This window comes from Diabrotica undecimpunctata, chromosome 1, assembly GCF_040954645.1.
Source record: "Diabrotica undecimpunctata isolate CICGRU chromosome 1, icDiaUnde3, whole genome shotgun sequence".
NCBI lineage: Eukaryota > Metazoa > Arthropoda > Insecta > Coleoptera > Chrysomelidae > Diabrotica > Diabrotica undecimpunctata.
In genome coordinates, this window is record NC_092803.1 from 112,817,491 (window position 1) to 112,833,937 (window position 16,447).

At 32.6% G+C, this 16,447-nt stretch overlaps 1 protein-coding gene across 4 annotated transcripts in view; it reads right to left on the reverse strand.

Moving 5' to 3' along the window:
- Window positions 1-176: 176 nt before the first annotated feature.
- Snx6 (sorting nexin 6) overlaps window positions 177-16,447 on the reverse strand; it is a 51,035-nt gene continuing 34,764 nt past the window's right edge. For all 4 annotated transcript variants that reach the window (XM_072547006.1, XM_072546999.1, XM_072547003.1 and 1 more), the window contains 2 exons: window positions 7,519-7,628; window positions 177-2,684 (listed from right to left, as the gene is read on the reverse strand). In XM_072547006.1, the coding sequence (XP_072403107.1) occupies window positions 2,591-2,684; window positions 7,519-7,628 (204 nt within the window). In that variant the 3' untranslated portion in view covers window positions 177-2,590. The remainder of the gene's footprint in view (window positions 2,685-7,518; window positions 7,629-16,447) is intronic.

Here is a 16,447-nt window from a genome sequence, read left to right on the forward strand (position 1 = left end):
GCTGCTGCTTCATCTGGAATTGTGACAAAAACTATCAAAGGCGATATGGAAGCGGGCATAGGCGTCACCTCTAATCGTTCCCCCCATCAAAGCAGTTATAAATCCCGTATATTTATAATCGTTGTACTGGTTGTTCCCTAGGTGTTAAATATTCTAAGAAATTGAAATAAACTATATACATAAATATAAACTTTTTATTTTAATATAAACATACAATAGGTACTATATATTTTTTTCAATATAATATATGAAATAACCAAAACATAAACTGACTTTTTTTGGAATAATCAGGACTGGTGTATTCAATCTTTAGATTAAAAACTATAAAAAACTAACATTTCAAGAATTACAAATAAAAAGCATTATGGCAATATAACACTTCTGTTTAACATTAGGTTATTATATAAATAAAATAAAAAGTGAGCAGATTCACAAAGTAGCATTATATCCACACTAATGGACCGTAACTTCTATGGTTACTTAAATATCAATTATTGTTAACCGAAGCCCATAATTAAAAAATATATAATTAATCACTGAAGTTGTGGAATTAACGAAGCTTTTGAAACTGTCGGTTGTATAAAATGAGGTGGTATAAAATGCTAATATTCGTTTAAAAACTTAACGTTAGACCTGAGCATATTAAAAAGGTACAATAAATAAAGTATGCAAAAAATTATTCTTTGTATAGATTTATGTCATCTTATTGCTCCATCTGGTGCGTAACTCTTACTGTCGAGCAATAATGGCTTACTTATTGTTCATAATACATAAACATAACATACAAAAACACGTTTACACTATAACGATAAACGTGGCAACATTAAATATTTCAGCCATTGCTTGATTACAAATATGAACTTACTGCATAATCGAACACATTTTAAACTAGAATAAAGTATAACTCAATGTGAACGAACAGTATATTAAATTTTATCTTAATATTTTAATAATATGCTTCACGCATAACATTAATTTGTTTTAACTTATGTTAATTGTTATGTCATTTTCGCTCATTGTCCTTATTTTTAAAACATGATGTCAACACTGCTGATAAAACATCAATGATTTGACGCTACAACATTAGCAAATTTATATAGAATGTGACACGTTCACTGTTTGAGGTTTGTTGGATTGAGTACATGACATTAGCAACATGTTTTAGGGGGAAATAATATATTAGCCCATTAATCTTATTATCTATTAAAAATACCTAATTTTTCATTATTTTCCCACTTGAGAATTTGCGGCTTTGTTTTGATTTTTTAAAATATTCAGATTTATCTCATAATTATCATTAATTTAATTCTTTAACTAATCTCATCAGACAACTGTTACATATTTCATTCTATTGTCATTGTTTACATACATAGAAGAGTATCTTTTATTTATTCGAGTTCTATTAATAAATAATTATTTCATTTGAGTTTCAAATCCTTGGATATGATATAAAACATTTCGAGAAATTAGTTTGCCCACGTAATTTAAATTATAACATGAAGAATAGAGATCAACGTAATCGGTGTTATCACAGTTAACGAATCCAATATCTTGCATCGACGGTCGACATCGATTTCAAACAAAGTCTGCCTTTAGTCCGGAAAAATCAAGCTATCGTTAAAATGAGATTTTTTAACCAAATATTTCAAATAGATTGTGCAAAATAATTTAGAATTTGCTTCCGCTAATGAATTTATTTTTTCTTTGAATATTTTTTATCATGAAATATTTTTGTAGTAATATGCATGTGTCAGAGTGAAATTTGTAGAATTTGGAGTGGTAAAATTAATCATTTACAATTACATGCGCTTATCTTTAAATGGGAGATAGTTTTGAATAGGAATATAAAAATACGTAAATAGATAAATAGTAAGGAATGAGAAATAATTATTTAGTGCTCAAATGTTTCATCTTTTTTCTTATAAAAAAATAGTTTATAAATATTCCCCCCTTTTTAATATTCCAACTTCATTCATACTTGTATTTAAACATTGCTGACATCACAATCCAATGATGATGAAGAAGTACTAGTATTGTTTGATAACTACTTGGTATAACGTAGAATTTTCATTACTGACAAAATCTGGCAAACAAAACAGACCAAACAGAACATTTTATATATACGTAAAGTTTTACCATTATAATTACCAATACCACTATCACAAACTGTTGGTAAACTACAAAATTATTGTACAAATACGGAATGATCGCCTGGGACACATGGCAGCACATCGCAGATATTTGTTTAAAAATAACTGTTTTAAATAAAAGGAAAACTTAATAAAAGTTAACATAAAGTGTTTCTGCAACTCATCGAATTATTTTTAAGTTTGCAGTAAATTAAATATAGGCCTTTTATGTATCAATTGGCACGCAAATTAAATGTTTAATTTAACATTTTGGTTGTCCTTGCGATCAGATATATCAATGAATACTTTTAAAGCGTTTAAAGTAATAAGCATATTAATGAGATCTCATTGCCTGGATCAAAAGACAAATATAAAATTAAATACACCATTCCCGGTAAACAATGTTTTCAATATCTTGATATGAATGTGTAATATAAAAAAAATGAGAGCAGTAAAACGGCTCAAAGTAACTCATTGAGATTAGCTATAGATTTTTTCAGTAGATCATGTTGACTACGGGCATGCTTAATTTCTAATTCGGCCAATTCTATCAAACTGAAACAGAAAGTTATAGTTTAGTTTTATCTTTATACATAATAAATATGTGCGAGCAAAAAATTTAGGTCATTTTCAAAGTTACTATTTCACTTTAAAACTAATAACTGTAATAATAATACAGTAGAACCTCCGTTATCCGGGGTAATGACGGGTTTGGGGGTGCACGGATAATCGAAAACACCAAATAATGGAAATACATTATTTTATTGACTTAATGTGATAGATAAGAAGGATAATTAAAAAAATGTATCCGAAAAATCACTTTTATTAAAAAACAAACGTTTTTTCACATATGTATGTACTTACATGTGTATATTAAATTATTGTATGTATGTATACAAAACTATGTACATACAATAAATAAAATATAGGTACATATGTATGTACATACATATGTTTGTGTGTATAATGAATGTACAATACTGTTTTACATACCTATGTACATATTGAATTTTAATTTGGAGAAAAAATCAGTAACTTTAGTTTGTTTATTAAAAATTTCTTTTCTAATATCAGTTCTCATAGTCCGTAGCAAGAGAATTCTGTTATAATCAGCGTTCTCCTGTTCAAAATAATTTAGTGGAAGTTCTGTTGCCTCCAATGCTTGGTTGTGTTTTATTGTTTTTCTTTCCGTAACGAATAGCGAATTTTCGTTCTCATCACTCGAGTTTTCGTAATCAAACTGCGACGAAGTAGATGGCCCATCTTTTCTGTGGAGATCTGCTATTTTGTTGTCACTCAGTTGTTCAAATCCCTCTTCGTCTCTGTCATTTTCCAGCCAGTTTTTCATGTCATCCCTATCTACATGAATGAAATCCGGGAGAGCTTTGGAAATTTCAAGAAATGATTCTGTTTCCAGTTCTTCTAAGGTTTCTTGTACAACATCATCTTGTTCCAATATTTTCCCCCATGAAAGTTTCAATGTTTTGGAGGGTAAGTTTACCCAGGCTTCACAGACTGAAAATTGGCGTCTTTTATGGTCCACTTTTTTAAAATTTCTTTTATTGAATTTTTGCTGTTATTCTCTCCAAGGAGAAATCTGAGGAATATTTTTTTGTATCTTCTCTTTAAACTGGATATTACCTCTTGATCCATCGGTTGGATCGGGGATGTGACGTTTGGTGAAAGATAATGAACAAAAATTTGTCCATCTTCAGTCGTCAAAGTCGACTCAGCTGGGTGGGAAGGAGCATTGTCGAGTAATAAAACAGCTCTAAGTTCAAGTGGTGACGCACTGAAGGTACGAATTTATCTTTAAACCACGACGAAAAGATTGTTTGGTTCAAGCTTTTCGATGGTTGTAATAGTCATAAGGAAGACATCTTATTTCAGTTAATTGTAAGCCATTTTTTGCTAGTTTTGTGGCCAGGAGCATATTTTTCGGATTGAGCAGCTAAAGTTTTTGAAGGAAATTTTTTCCAAAATAATCCTGATTCATCAGCATTATAAATTTGATCGGGATTTAAATTAAATTTTTCGACTAAAGAGCTAAAATTTTCAATATTGTGGCTGAAACATTATCACCGCTAAGACTTTCCCCTTGAATAGCCAACTGCCTGATACCGTGCCTTTTTTTGAATTTGTAGCCATCCTTGAGAAGCAGAGAATGGCTCCTCAATTTTCAAGTTTTCATGAAACCATATAGCCTTTTCACTTACCATTGGCCCCGAAATAGGAACTGCCTCAGCACGTTTTTGAATGAACCATTGGTAGACGGCTTCATCTAAGTCTTCCGAGGACACATTGTTTGCACCGCTGATGAGACGAAGTCGGAAATGTCTTTTTTCTTCTTTAAAATATCATGAACAGTTTGCTCGCCAATTCTTAATTCACTGGCCAATTTTTTAACACTTTCACCTTTTTCAACACGTTTTATAATGTTTAATTTCTGTTCAACACAGTATGCCACACTGTTGTGCCACAGTATATTGCTAAGCAATATACTGTGGCACAACTGAATTGTTTTTGTTCTGTAGGCAACAGGCCTGACCGAGTTTCTGAGAAAGTCGTTAAACATGTTTGTTCCTAGATGGTTTGAATAGGTCGATGTTGACAAAACCCATTCGTACGAAACCATTTGCCGTGTTTTTCTATTTATTTTATATCATTATTTATTTACTGGAGTAACAATTATGTACATATTTAACTGTTAAAAATAAAAAATATTCTTTCGTATTCGTTGTTTTCATAATAAACATTACACATACATATAAAATATATTGCGTATAAAACACAAAAAAAATAAATCCATAAATAAAAAATAACAAAAATAAAAAATTTGCTTTTTGTCATCCCGGTTAATAGATCCCCGGATAATGGGGGTCCTACTGTATACGTTAGACATCATTGGGCAGTATTTCCCGATTTTTTTTAGTACAAATATTATGACGGTTAATATATTCTTCGACTTCTTAGTCAAAATAAAGGTACTAAGTAACGAAAACGCTTTTAGATATAATTATTGCAAGATATTTATTAAACATATACTAAATGTTAAAGAAATTTGAACACCCATTATAAACTATTATATTTTAAAAATATTTTGAACAATTATGCAGGGTAGCAAAATAAACAAACGATCAAAATTTGAATATGATTGAAACAACTTAGAGGGGTATATCAATTAATAATGTGTTGATGCACCTCGGTGGCCGAGGTATGACGGTTAATATATATCTTCAACTTCTTAGTCAAAATAAAGGTACTAAGTAACGAAAACGCTTTTAGATATAATTATTGCAAGTTATTTAAGAAGATATACTAAATGTTAAAGAAATTCGAACACCCATTAAAAACTATTATATTTTAAAAATATTTTGAACAATTATGCAGGGTAGCAAAATAAACAAACGATCAAAATTTGAATATGATTGAAACAACTTACAGGGGTAAATCAATTAATAATGTGTTGATGCACTTCGGTGGCCAATACACTCTAAAATGATTCTGATTAAGTGAACAATATTCTCTGGGGCATTTCGTTTCATGCTCTAATTAACTCCTCCCGAAGTGCTCCCAAAGTTTGAGGAGGATGCTCTAAATTAAGAAGTCTCCGATCTACCATGTCCCGCACATGTGCAATTGGGAATAAATCTAAGAATCTCAGAGGCCAGAGCAAAAAAAATGGCTCCAACCTATTCAAAGAAGTCCATGGTAATTCTCGCAATGTGTGGTCTTGGCACAGAGAGTCATAAGTTTCTGCAATATAAGTAATAATAATACTTCAGACTATAGAGTGATTATTTTTTATTTTAGACCGTTTTTCTAGACCATTCTTCGAGTACTCTCTTTCCAATTTTCTGACCATAAAATTCTCATCTTGTGTCATAACCACCTGAACGTGTTTAAATGATCTCTTACTAGAATTCTTCATATTTCTTCTTTCAAGATTTAAGTGGAGTAGCACTACAGCAACCCCTTTGTTGTTTTAAAGCTTTTGGAAAATTTTATTCCATCTTTATAATTACTATACTACTTCTATACACAATTTTAACTGCTGTTATCAACTGTTGGGGTATAAAGCATAGCATAGCCATAGCGTTCCACAATGTTAGTAACCCTAACAGTGCGGTACACGCGCCGTTCGACAAAAAATTGTGGATTATGCATTGCCACAGGGGCGGATACACGGGAAGGGAAAATGGAGAAATTCCCCCTAAAGGTCCTCAATTAAAGAAAACCTATTATTTATGTTTTGGTTGGTGTTTCATTGGTCCCTCCCTCAGGCAAATGTTTAGATCTGCCACTGCACTACCATCATGCATTCCTAAACAGAATCGAGATTCACCACTAAAGACAACTCCATTCCATTCCTGGTCCTAAACCAATCGTTCTTTGCACTATTCAAGACTAATATGTCAATGTTCAATGGTTCGTAATAATATATACCGACTTTTACGGTTGAATCTACAAAGCAAGATTCAGGGTAAGTGAGGCCCTGGACGCAGACTAGGCAGAGATTATTTCTCATTTCTTTCTTCTATCCCGTTAACATATCCATGGAATTTCAGATTATTTTTGTTTTTATAGTAAAAAGTTCTTATAGATACTTACTCGTGTTTCTTTATCTAACCTTGCCTTTGTTATGTATATTATTGAGGCGAGTGTCACGGAACTAGGGCCACGATAAGGCGTCACGGGTAGCGTCACGAAATAGTTTAAAAGTATTAAATAATAGTTTAAAAACTGCATAAAAAATATCTAACAAAATACAGACATTAAATGAGAAGTAAAAAATTAAAATTATGTTATGTCAATAAAAGATTCGATTCGTAATGATTGTCAAAATTTAATAGTCATAAATGTCAACCAATAAATTAAAAAAATAATTTCATATAAATACAATTATTATTTTTAAATATTTTATTTAGTTTATATACTAATTAAATTTACTATCAAATGATATTTATTTATATTTTATTATTAAGTTAATATTTAATCTGAATTTAACAAGTCTGTCAGAAGTAAACAACGTATGCTTTGTTAATACGTTAGCAGGTGGCATTAGGAGTAAACATAATAATTTATTGAATTATTTTAATATAATATAATTTGTTTAAAATATAAATAATAAAATAACTTTATTCAATTTTAAAAATATTATTTAAATTTTAATAATATAGAAAACATAATAAGAAGCTTCGCGCTAATCTACTGTACCGCCTACTGTACCATATGTTTTTGTACATCAAAACATTATTTCCGTACTTACTTGATTTATATTTTACTTCTTTGTCCATTTTAAAACATTTATTTACATGAACTCTTTTATCTGAATTCAAAAGTTGCATTAAAGAATACGATGGAAATAAAAAACAAATAGAATACTAACCTTTTTCTAAATGCGTGTAGCCTTCTAGTTTTAAAATCGAGTAATTCTTCCTTGGCTTGGGCAGATATCGATTCGAATTGTTCACATGCAACAGATTGAGCTTTCTCCGCCTAAAAGATAATTGTTTATCATGTTTCTGTGCATAAAAATATAGACAATAAAAAAACAAGAATAATAATAAGACATTCGAATCATTCAGTATAATACACCGGACTATAAAATAATTTTTTTGTCAGAACGATGTAGAAACGTGGCCACTAAATGTGTCATTAAAAGGTGATCAAAGCAGCCGCTTTTAAACGAGCTGAAGAACATGCCGTTTTAGAATCATGCTAATTAATAGAAAAAAGTTATTAAAATCAAAGTACGGTATAGTTGTTAGTGACATCCGTTGAAATTCAAATAGATTTTTGAGAGCGACTTACACTAGCCCAATACAACGAAGAGCGGCGAGGAGCACAGATGATAGAAAAGACTACGTAAATGTACGTCTTTAACAAATACAGAACATTGTTACCCAAGTATTGTCTCACAGTTTTTTATAACTATTTTATTTACAATGTGAATACATTTTCTGTTTACTTATTATTGTTTGCCATGGAGTTTTAACTTTCAATTAACAAAAGGAAAATGCATTAAAAGAGGGTCACATTTGCTTTTAAATAGTTGATTGGAAAAATAATAAAACTATATCCAAACTATGTTTGGATATCCAAACTCTTTTACCTCTTTTTATATCCAAACTATAAATAAAATTAAACAGGTCAACATGAATAGTACTTTATTTTGCAGCTTCAAATATTTGAAACAGTTATCCAAATAGTTACCTGCATTACAGTGCATTTATTTATGCTGATTTTAAATAAGCATGTTGAAAAACAAGTTATTTTTCGATAAACAAGCTGTAATCCGCAGTAGTATAAATCACGCCTAAAAGGTGTTAATATTTATCCGAGTTAATTAAAATTACACGATATCTTTAAAATCCCCGTATAAAATAGTACCGGCTGTAGATCTTTTCCCCAAGCGTTTTCGGAAGTAAACATTTGCTATTTTATTAATGGATAGTGCCAAAGTATATTACAAATGTTATGGAAACCAAATTTCAGATACCTGGGCTATATACCAATGTATACCTATACTCTTACAAGACTCAGTTTACCATAAGTGGATTTGTGAAATAACTTTGTGTTCATTGTCGACAGTGTTTGATAACAAAATAATTAAGATCATGGTATCTACAAGCAGAATATTTATAATTCTACGTCTATATAAGCCGGTTACTTAAATCAACCAGAAACTTTTTATTATTACATAAGGTTTTAAAAGAAAATAGAAAAACTGTTTCCGACCTTGTCAATAGAAAAAAAGAAGTGCCTAAAGTTTGGAATACCAATGATTTGTATGGAACTAAGAAAACATCACGATGATTGTTATATTTGTACTGTAAATATTGAAGACATCAATCGGATCAATAAACAAAATTGGATATATTCTGACTTAGATTCAGCAAGGAGGCCAATACCGCATTCTGAAGAAATACCCATTCCAACATTCCCTAGTGTATCTACACTCCCAGAGGATTACCAAGAAACATCAACGTCTGATCAAATTGAGTATTTGCAATCGGATAACGACAACGACCTTGTTACAGACCTGAAGCTATCCAAGGGGGCTTCTCAATAACTTACTTTCAGATTAAACGAATAGATGAATAGAATAGATTATATCCGGGTGCTATTCCAAGGATGTAAAGCTATGAACTGTACTGTATATGCCTGCTTTACACTATTTAAGGATGACATAGGACACTATTAAAGATTAGAAAAAAACCTGATAGCCTTTTATAGCCTTGGACCTCTGAGGGCTGTAGAGCTGAACTACAGGTCTTTTTATCTTATTATTAACTACCCTTAAATGTTAATAAGTAGTTTAATCTTTTATGTTACCATGTACACCTCAGTGTATGTCTATTTGCATTGCGACTAATCTATCTTTCTGCTTTTTAAAGGCTTTCAGTAATCTTGTTCACTTCTTCTTCTTGACTGGCTTTACAACTCGGTGTGAGTCTTCGCCGCATCCATTATAGCCCCCCATCTTCTACGGTCTTGCGCTTCCATTCCCATTGTTGTACCCCAATCCTGGATAAATCAGCTTCAACATCATCCTTCCATCTTGTTCTGGGAGGGCCTACTGATCTTCTACCATCTGGTCTCTCAAAAAACACCGTCTTTATCACTCTGTCTTCCTCTGATCTTACCACATGACCTGTCCATTTTATCCGGTTAGCTTTTATATATCTGACGATGTTTTCAGTACCATAGAGAGTCACCAATTAAGCAATGCGGCGACTTTTCCACTCTCCTGTCAATTCATCTCATTGAGGTCCACATATCATTCTAAGAACCTTCCTTTCAAATACCAGCAGCTTATTTATTTAATATACGCATTAAAAACGCATTAAAAACAATGAAGAGCGGGAAAAGCCCTGGACCTGATATGCTTCCTATAGAAATCCTAAAAATTCTAGATGAGAAGCACATTGATGTTTTAGTGACACTCTTGAACCAAATTTATAGTTCAGGCGTATTACCCAAAGAGTGGTTAACATCTATTTTTATTTGTCTCCCTAAAAAGAAAAACGCAAGAGAATGCAGCGATTACCGCACCATTAGCTTAATGTCTCATACGCTAAAGTTACTACTTAAAGTCATCCATAACCGAATATATCACAAACTGGACATAGACGTTAATAATACACAATTTGGTTTTCGCAAAGGCCTAGGAACACGTGAAGCTCTTTTTTCACTTAATATACTAATACAAAGATGCATGGACGTCAATCAAGATATATACGCATGTTTTATTGACTATAATAAAGCATTCGATAAAGTACGACATAAACATTTAATGAATGTCCTGAAATCAAAGAAGATTGACTACAACGACCTCAGGATCATATCAAATTTATACTATAAACAGCGAGCAAAAGTACGTGTTAACGAACAGCTGTCAGAAGAAATTGAAATTAGATGTGGAGTAAGACAGGGATGCGTATTGTCGCCAATTCTTTTTAATGCCTACTCCGAAGAGGTCCTGAAAAAAGCTCTTGAGGGTAAAACAGCTGGAATAAAGGTAAATGGAGTCCCCATTAACAACATTAGATATGCGGACGACACTGTGATCTTAGCCGAAAACATTGAAGATCTTCAGAGACTGGTGACCAGAATAGCAGAGTATGGAAAGAGTATGGTCTAACAATGAATGTCAAGAAGACGAAATTTATGAGAATATCGAAAACTCAAAGAAATAACGAGAATCTTCTAATAAACGAAACCAACGTCGAACAAGTGGACAGATATGCATACCTGGGAACAATGATTAACTCCACAAATGATTACAATCAGGAAATAAAAATAAGAATAGAAAAGGCTAGAGCAAATTTCAACAAAATGAGAAGAGTTCTATGTACCAGGGATTTAAAACTGGAACTAAGAGTTAGGTTGGCGAGGTGCTATGTTTTTTCGACTTTATTTTATGGAATGGAATCTTGATGCCTTGCTATGGAATGGAATCTTGATTGACCTTGAATGCGACATCAATGAAAAAACTGGAATCATTTGAGCTGTGGGTGTACAGAAGAATTCTGAAAATATTATGGACAGAACACGTCACAAACAAAGAGGTTCTGGGAAGGATGAACAAAGAAATGGAAATTTTAAATTCAATAAAAACAAGAAAATTAGAATATCTCGGACATATTACACGTGGAGAGAAATACACCTTGCTCCAACTGATTATGCAGGGAAAGATCCAAGGAAAGAGAAGCATAGGGAGGCGTAGAATGTCATGGCTACGCAACCTGAGAGATTGGTACGGATGTACATCAAATGAACTTTTCAGAGCAGCCGTCTCAAAAGTACGAATAGCTATGATGATTGCCGACCTCCGCCGCGGAGATGGCACTTGAAGAAGAAGAAGATGTAGAGTCCATGTTTCACTTTCATATGTAACAACGGGGCGAATAATTGAGTTGTACTACAGTCTTAATTTAGATTTTTTTTAGCAGCTTAGATCTTAATAATGATGATAGGGAGTATAATGCTCTATTTCCTGGAGCTATCCTTGCTGAGACCTCTTTTTCTATGTGGTTGTCACCTATTATTACCATCCCCAGATATTTAAAATCTTTTACTACTTCGAAGTTTTGGTCATTAATAGTTATATTCTGCTTAACGCTTGGTCTTGGATTTTTGGTTAATAGCATGTATTTCGTCTTCTCTTCATTTATTCGAAGATCCAGACTACTTGTTTCCTCTTCGAGTTGTGAAAACACCTTTCTCACGTCTCTTGAGCGACCTTTCTCACGTATAATGAGCGAGTGCATCTAGACCATCTCTTACTTATTGTATATTCTAAAGCTAAATTGAATTGCAACGGTGATAAGGCCTCGTCTAAGTCCTGATGTTATACTAAATGGCATCGACGTTCTGTTTCCTATCTTTACATGTGCACATGAGTCTGTCACGCACATTTGAGTTACCTCCACTAATTTTCTTGGTATTCCTATTTCTAGTATTGCTAGCCATAGTCTACTTCTTTTAATCGAATTATATGCTTGCTGGAAATCTACGAAAATTGGGTGTACATCTCGGTTGAATTCCCAGTTTTTTCTATTATTTGTCGGATCGTAAATATTTGATCTATTGTTGACCTTCCAGCGCGAAAGTCGCATCGGTAGTCGCCTAGAATATCTCCCGAATAAGAATTAAGCGTCTTTAGCAAGATAATTTATAGAACTTTATACGCTGCGTTAATAATAATATGCCTGTATAGTTTTCGAAGTTGTTCTTTATCTCCCTTCTTATGTATGGGTATTATAACGCTTCCATTCCATTCAATAGGAATTTTCTGATGTTGCCATACTCTCAGAATAATGTCATACAATTTTTGATGTAAAATGTTTCCTCCTTTTTTTATCAATTCCCCATTTATACCATCATTTTCTGGCGCATAGTGATCTTTAAGAGATGCCATCGCATTCTTTACTTCTTGAAGTGTTGGTGCTGGTATTTCCACATTGTCAGAATGGAATGTAATATCTGTTTCCTCCATCTCACTTTCAATATTTAGTAAATTCCGAAAGTATTCCTTCCATTGTTCGATGATTTCTGTTTCTACCATTATTAGTTCACCTTCTTCATTTCTCATAGCTTGTGTTATCCCAATCTTGTCTGACTGTCTTCACTTCCCTAAAGAATTTCCTTAACTGATTTCTCTCGCCACTTATGTCCATTTCTCGTATTTGCTGTTCTATATAGCCTCTCTTTTTAGTTCTGAGTAGTAGCCTTGCCTATGCTCTTGTTCTGTGAAAATCTACTTTGTTCTCATCTGTAGGGCTTTGTAGCATTTTCCATCTATTGTGAGTTTTTATCTCCAGAATTTCCTCGTATTGTTTATCAAACAATTTCCGTTTTGGGCGAGTCGTCTTTTTTCCAATGGTTTCTTTCGCTGCTTGTTCTATAAGTGATGCTACTCGCTGCCATAGTTCACTTCGGTCCACTCGGTGCCAAAGTGGTTCACTGCAGTACTATAATGTATATTTAACTCAATAGATGTTGTATAGAGTACAAATCTCAATATCAGACGATATTTATATTTCCGTAAACAATTACCCCGCTTGTTTTCAATAGCCACATGCTTGTCGTTTATTTACAAAGTTCTTTAAGTAAATTTTGTTACTGAACGTGTTAAATATTTTTTCAGTGTCCATTATTATACAAAGTAAGTAGAAAATAGTAATATCTGAAAAATGCAAACAGATAAATAATATATGAAGTTACCAAAATATATACATTGCATGACCGACAGATACTGAAAAAATCCATCGACAGAGAGGAAGTTGTTTGAAATTCTTGAAGATGATGCAAAATTAGAAGATGACGGCTGAAACGAAGTAGGTGACGTACTGACAAGAGGCAAAAAGAAGTCTAACGTTGACACTGCATTACATAATATAATTTCATAGCAAATATATATATTTTTTCAGATGACCTATTTGCTGCGCCCACTCGTCCTGTTCCTGATGAAATAGAAGCCAAAATTTGCTATTTCTCTAATAGATGAAAATATGTCAGTCAATCGATTTTTTAAACGTACAAATAACATGAAAAGGGCAAAAATTATGGCGATCGGTTATGGAAAATACTGCCTTGTATTGCACCCTAAGAGAAGGGTGCCACTTTTTAAATCCCGAACAAGTGTCTAATGTCGATGAGCAAATAGTTCCAATTCAAAGATTCTCTAAACATCAAGCAATATATCAAGAACAAACCAACAAAGTTTGGGGTGTAAAATTGTTTTTATTGTGTGGAATGTTTGATTTATGTTAATTTATAATTTATCAGCGGCTTCTACGAAATTGAAAACCGAATACATGTTGTTTGGTCAAAGACCGGCTACTGTTATGCAGTTGTTAGAGAAGATACTATTGCCTTTCTTTGATAATTACTTCAGTTTTTACTGGCTATTTCAGTGGCTTTAAAAAAAAACAAATATATGAAACTGTGTATAAATAAATACTTAAAGCTTATATTTCTATTACTACAAAAGTCTGAGATGAAAACAAATAAATTTCGTGTTAAAAAGAAGAATATGTAATACACAAAACATGCACTGGCTTAAAGAGTCTAAATCGACTGTCTTTATATAAAACATGCTAAACAACGTACATAGATGGAATGGAAATCTCAAAAGTATTAAAATTAAAACAACTATAATACATAATTCGGCGTGGAATGTTCAGTACAACCAAATAAAATAGCTTTTGTTACTTATTCTAATATCAAATGATACATTAGAGATTTCTGCAACTATGGCGATGGATTTTTATAGACTAATGGGAATGTTGCTGGCAGGTGCGGCAGTCCAATGCGCCTTTGAGTGTAAATTTCTCAATTTAGACAGATATGTCACTTTGTAGGTATTGCATACGGCGACGGTATACTTTACAGAATTTTGGGACCCGTCAGTGCCATTAATATTTCTTTAGTTGCAGCTACAAATATATATGAGATCTTACTATTAAATAACCTAAAGAAATTTTCCAAAGTATTCTTTTCCGCGAGTTTTATCCTTCCAAAAATCTTTCCCTAGAGTAATCCAAATAAATAACACTGTCGAGCTTTTGCATGCCGCATGACGTCTGGCTTTAAGATAGTTCGCCAACCCACTGTAGGTGCACACACGGCACTATAAGACGAAGATTATCCATTGTTGTGTTTATTACAAACATAGAAATCTTAAAAATATTCAAACAATTTTTTGAATTGGTAGACAATTTTTATAATATTCCTAGAAAACCAATAAATTCTCTATCACAGCAGCTTGTGCTGAATGTGTATAAATTAGAAAGGGCAGACACGAATTGAGGACCAAAATGAAATTTTAAGTAAGGGTTTACTTTTATACCTGAAAAAATCGCACGAATTGAGGACCAAGACTTCAAGAAGGTATAAAATATTATTAAAAGTACGAATCCCAATAATCGTAGATATTCATTGCCTATTTCAGAAACAATATATAAACATAAAAGCGTTCACATATTTGCATTTAATATTTATACTTTCGCATCGGAAATACAGGTTGGTAAACGCGGTTGGATTTGACGTCTCTTGTAATACATATTATTTCTTACGTAGGTAATGTCTTTTCTTGTCAAAGAATTCATAGCATCACTGTTTTCCCTTATTCCTACCGTACATGTCCAAAACTTTTCAGCACTTTTAAGCACTTTTTTTTCACGATACTTATAATCATCCAACACAAGTAACGAGTTTCATTTAAGATCATTTTAATTTCACTCATTTTGACTACCTTTCAAGACAGCTCAAAATAAACTAAATCTAAAATAATATTTTATTCTTAAATATTTCCTTACTCATTAAAATCTCGTTCGGTCCGTAATTCGGTGCACTTATTTTGGCTGTTCAGGTAGCGGTCCGAACACCGATTAGAAAGGATCTGCAAACTTTTTCCTGTGTTCAAAGGACAAGTAGGTCTAACATTACTGTCAAAGAAAAAGACGACCCACACGAATACAATACGGAGACAAAAAGCAAAACCAACGCGAATGCCCCTGCGTCATTTTGAAGTAAAATCACACAGTTTCATGTAACAAATAAATAAAAACATTTAACAATTCCCTGAAATGGCGACTAAGATCAAAGCAGGGAGCTCTTCATAGTAAGGGCAAATCACTGGAATCATCATGTGTTCAAGAAGTAATATATTTAAAATCGTAGACTAATTTTCGAAACCAAATTCCAGAATTCCGCTTTAATCTGTGCCTTCTAAGAATTGCAAGGCAAAACAGACGTTGATAAAGATGTTAAGAGAGACATGGGGAATCCAAAAATTGCATTCCACAACATATCTCCTCAACTAAGCAAAATTCTTAGCGAATTGGTTTCTAGTACTCGTACAGAGTATATCGAAATAAAAAGGAAAAGACAGTCAAGATTTGATTTCACGTACAGGGCGCTTGCGCATCCACTTATATGTATTTCGGCCTAATAGGCCTCATCAGAACGGCTTTCGCAATCGCTCTGAACGTGAAATAAATCTTTTCTATCTTAGGAAGCTACTCTAACATGGCTTCGTATAGACTCAATTGAACCGACATCTACATATGGCTTGTTTATTGAGTTTGAAATTTCACAGTCGATAATGATCTTTTATTCATGGGTGTAACAAATTTGAATTTTGTGTGAAACTTTAGGGACAATTTTTTGAAATGCTATAACACTTAATAAACAGAAGATCTAAGTGCACTAATCAAGATTTTAAATAAATCAAAACGTCCGTGTCAACAATTTTTACTGAATCGGTATTCCGTTTTTTATTTATAACCCACCAATTTGCCCATCAG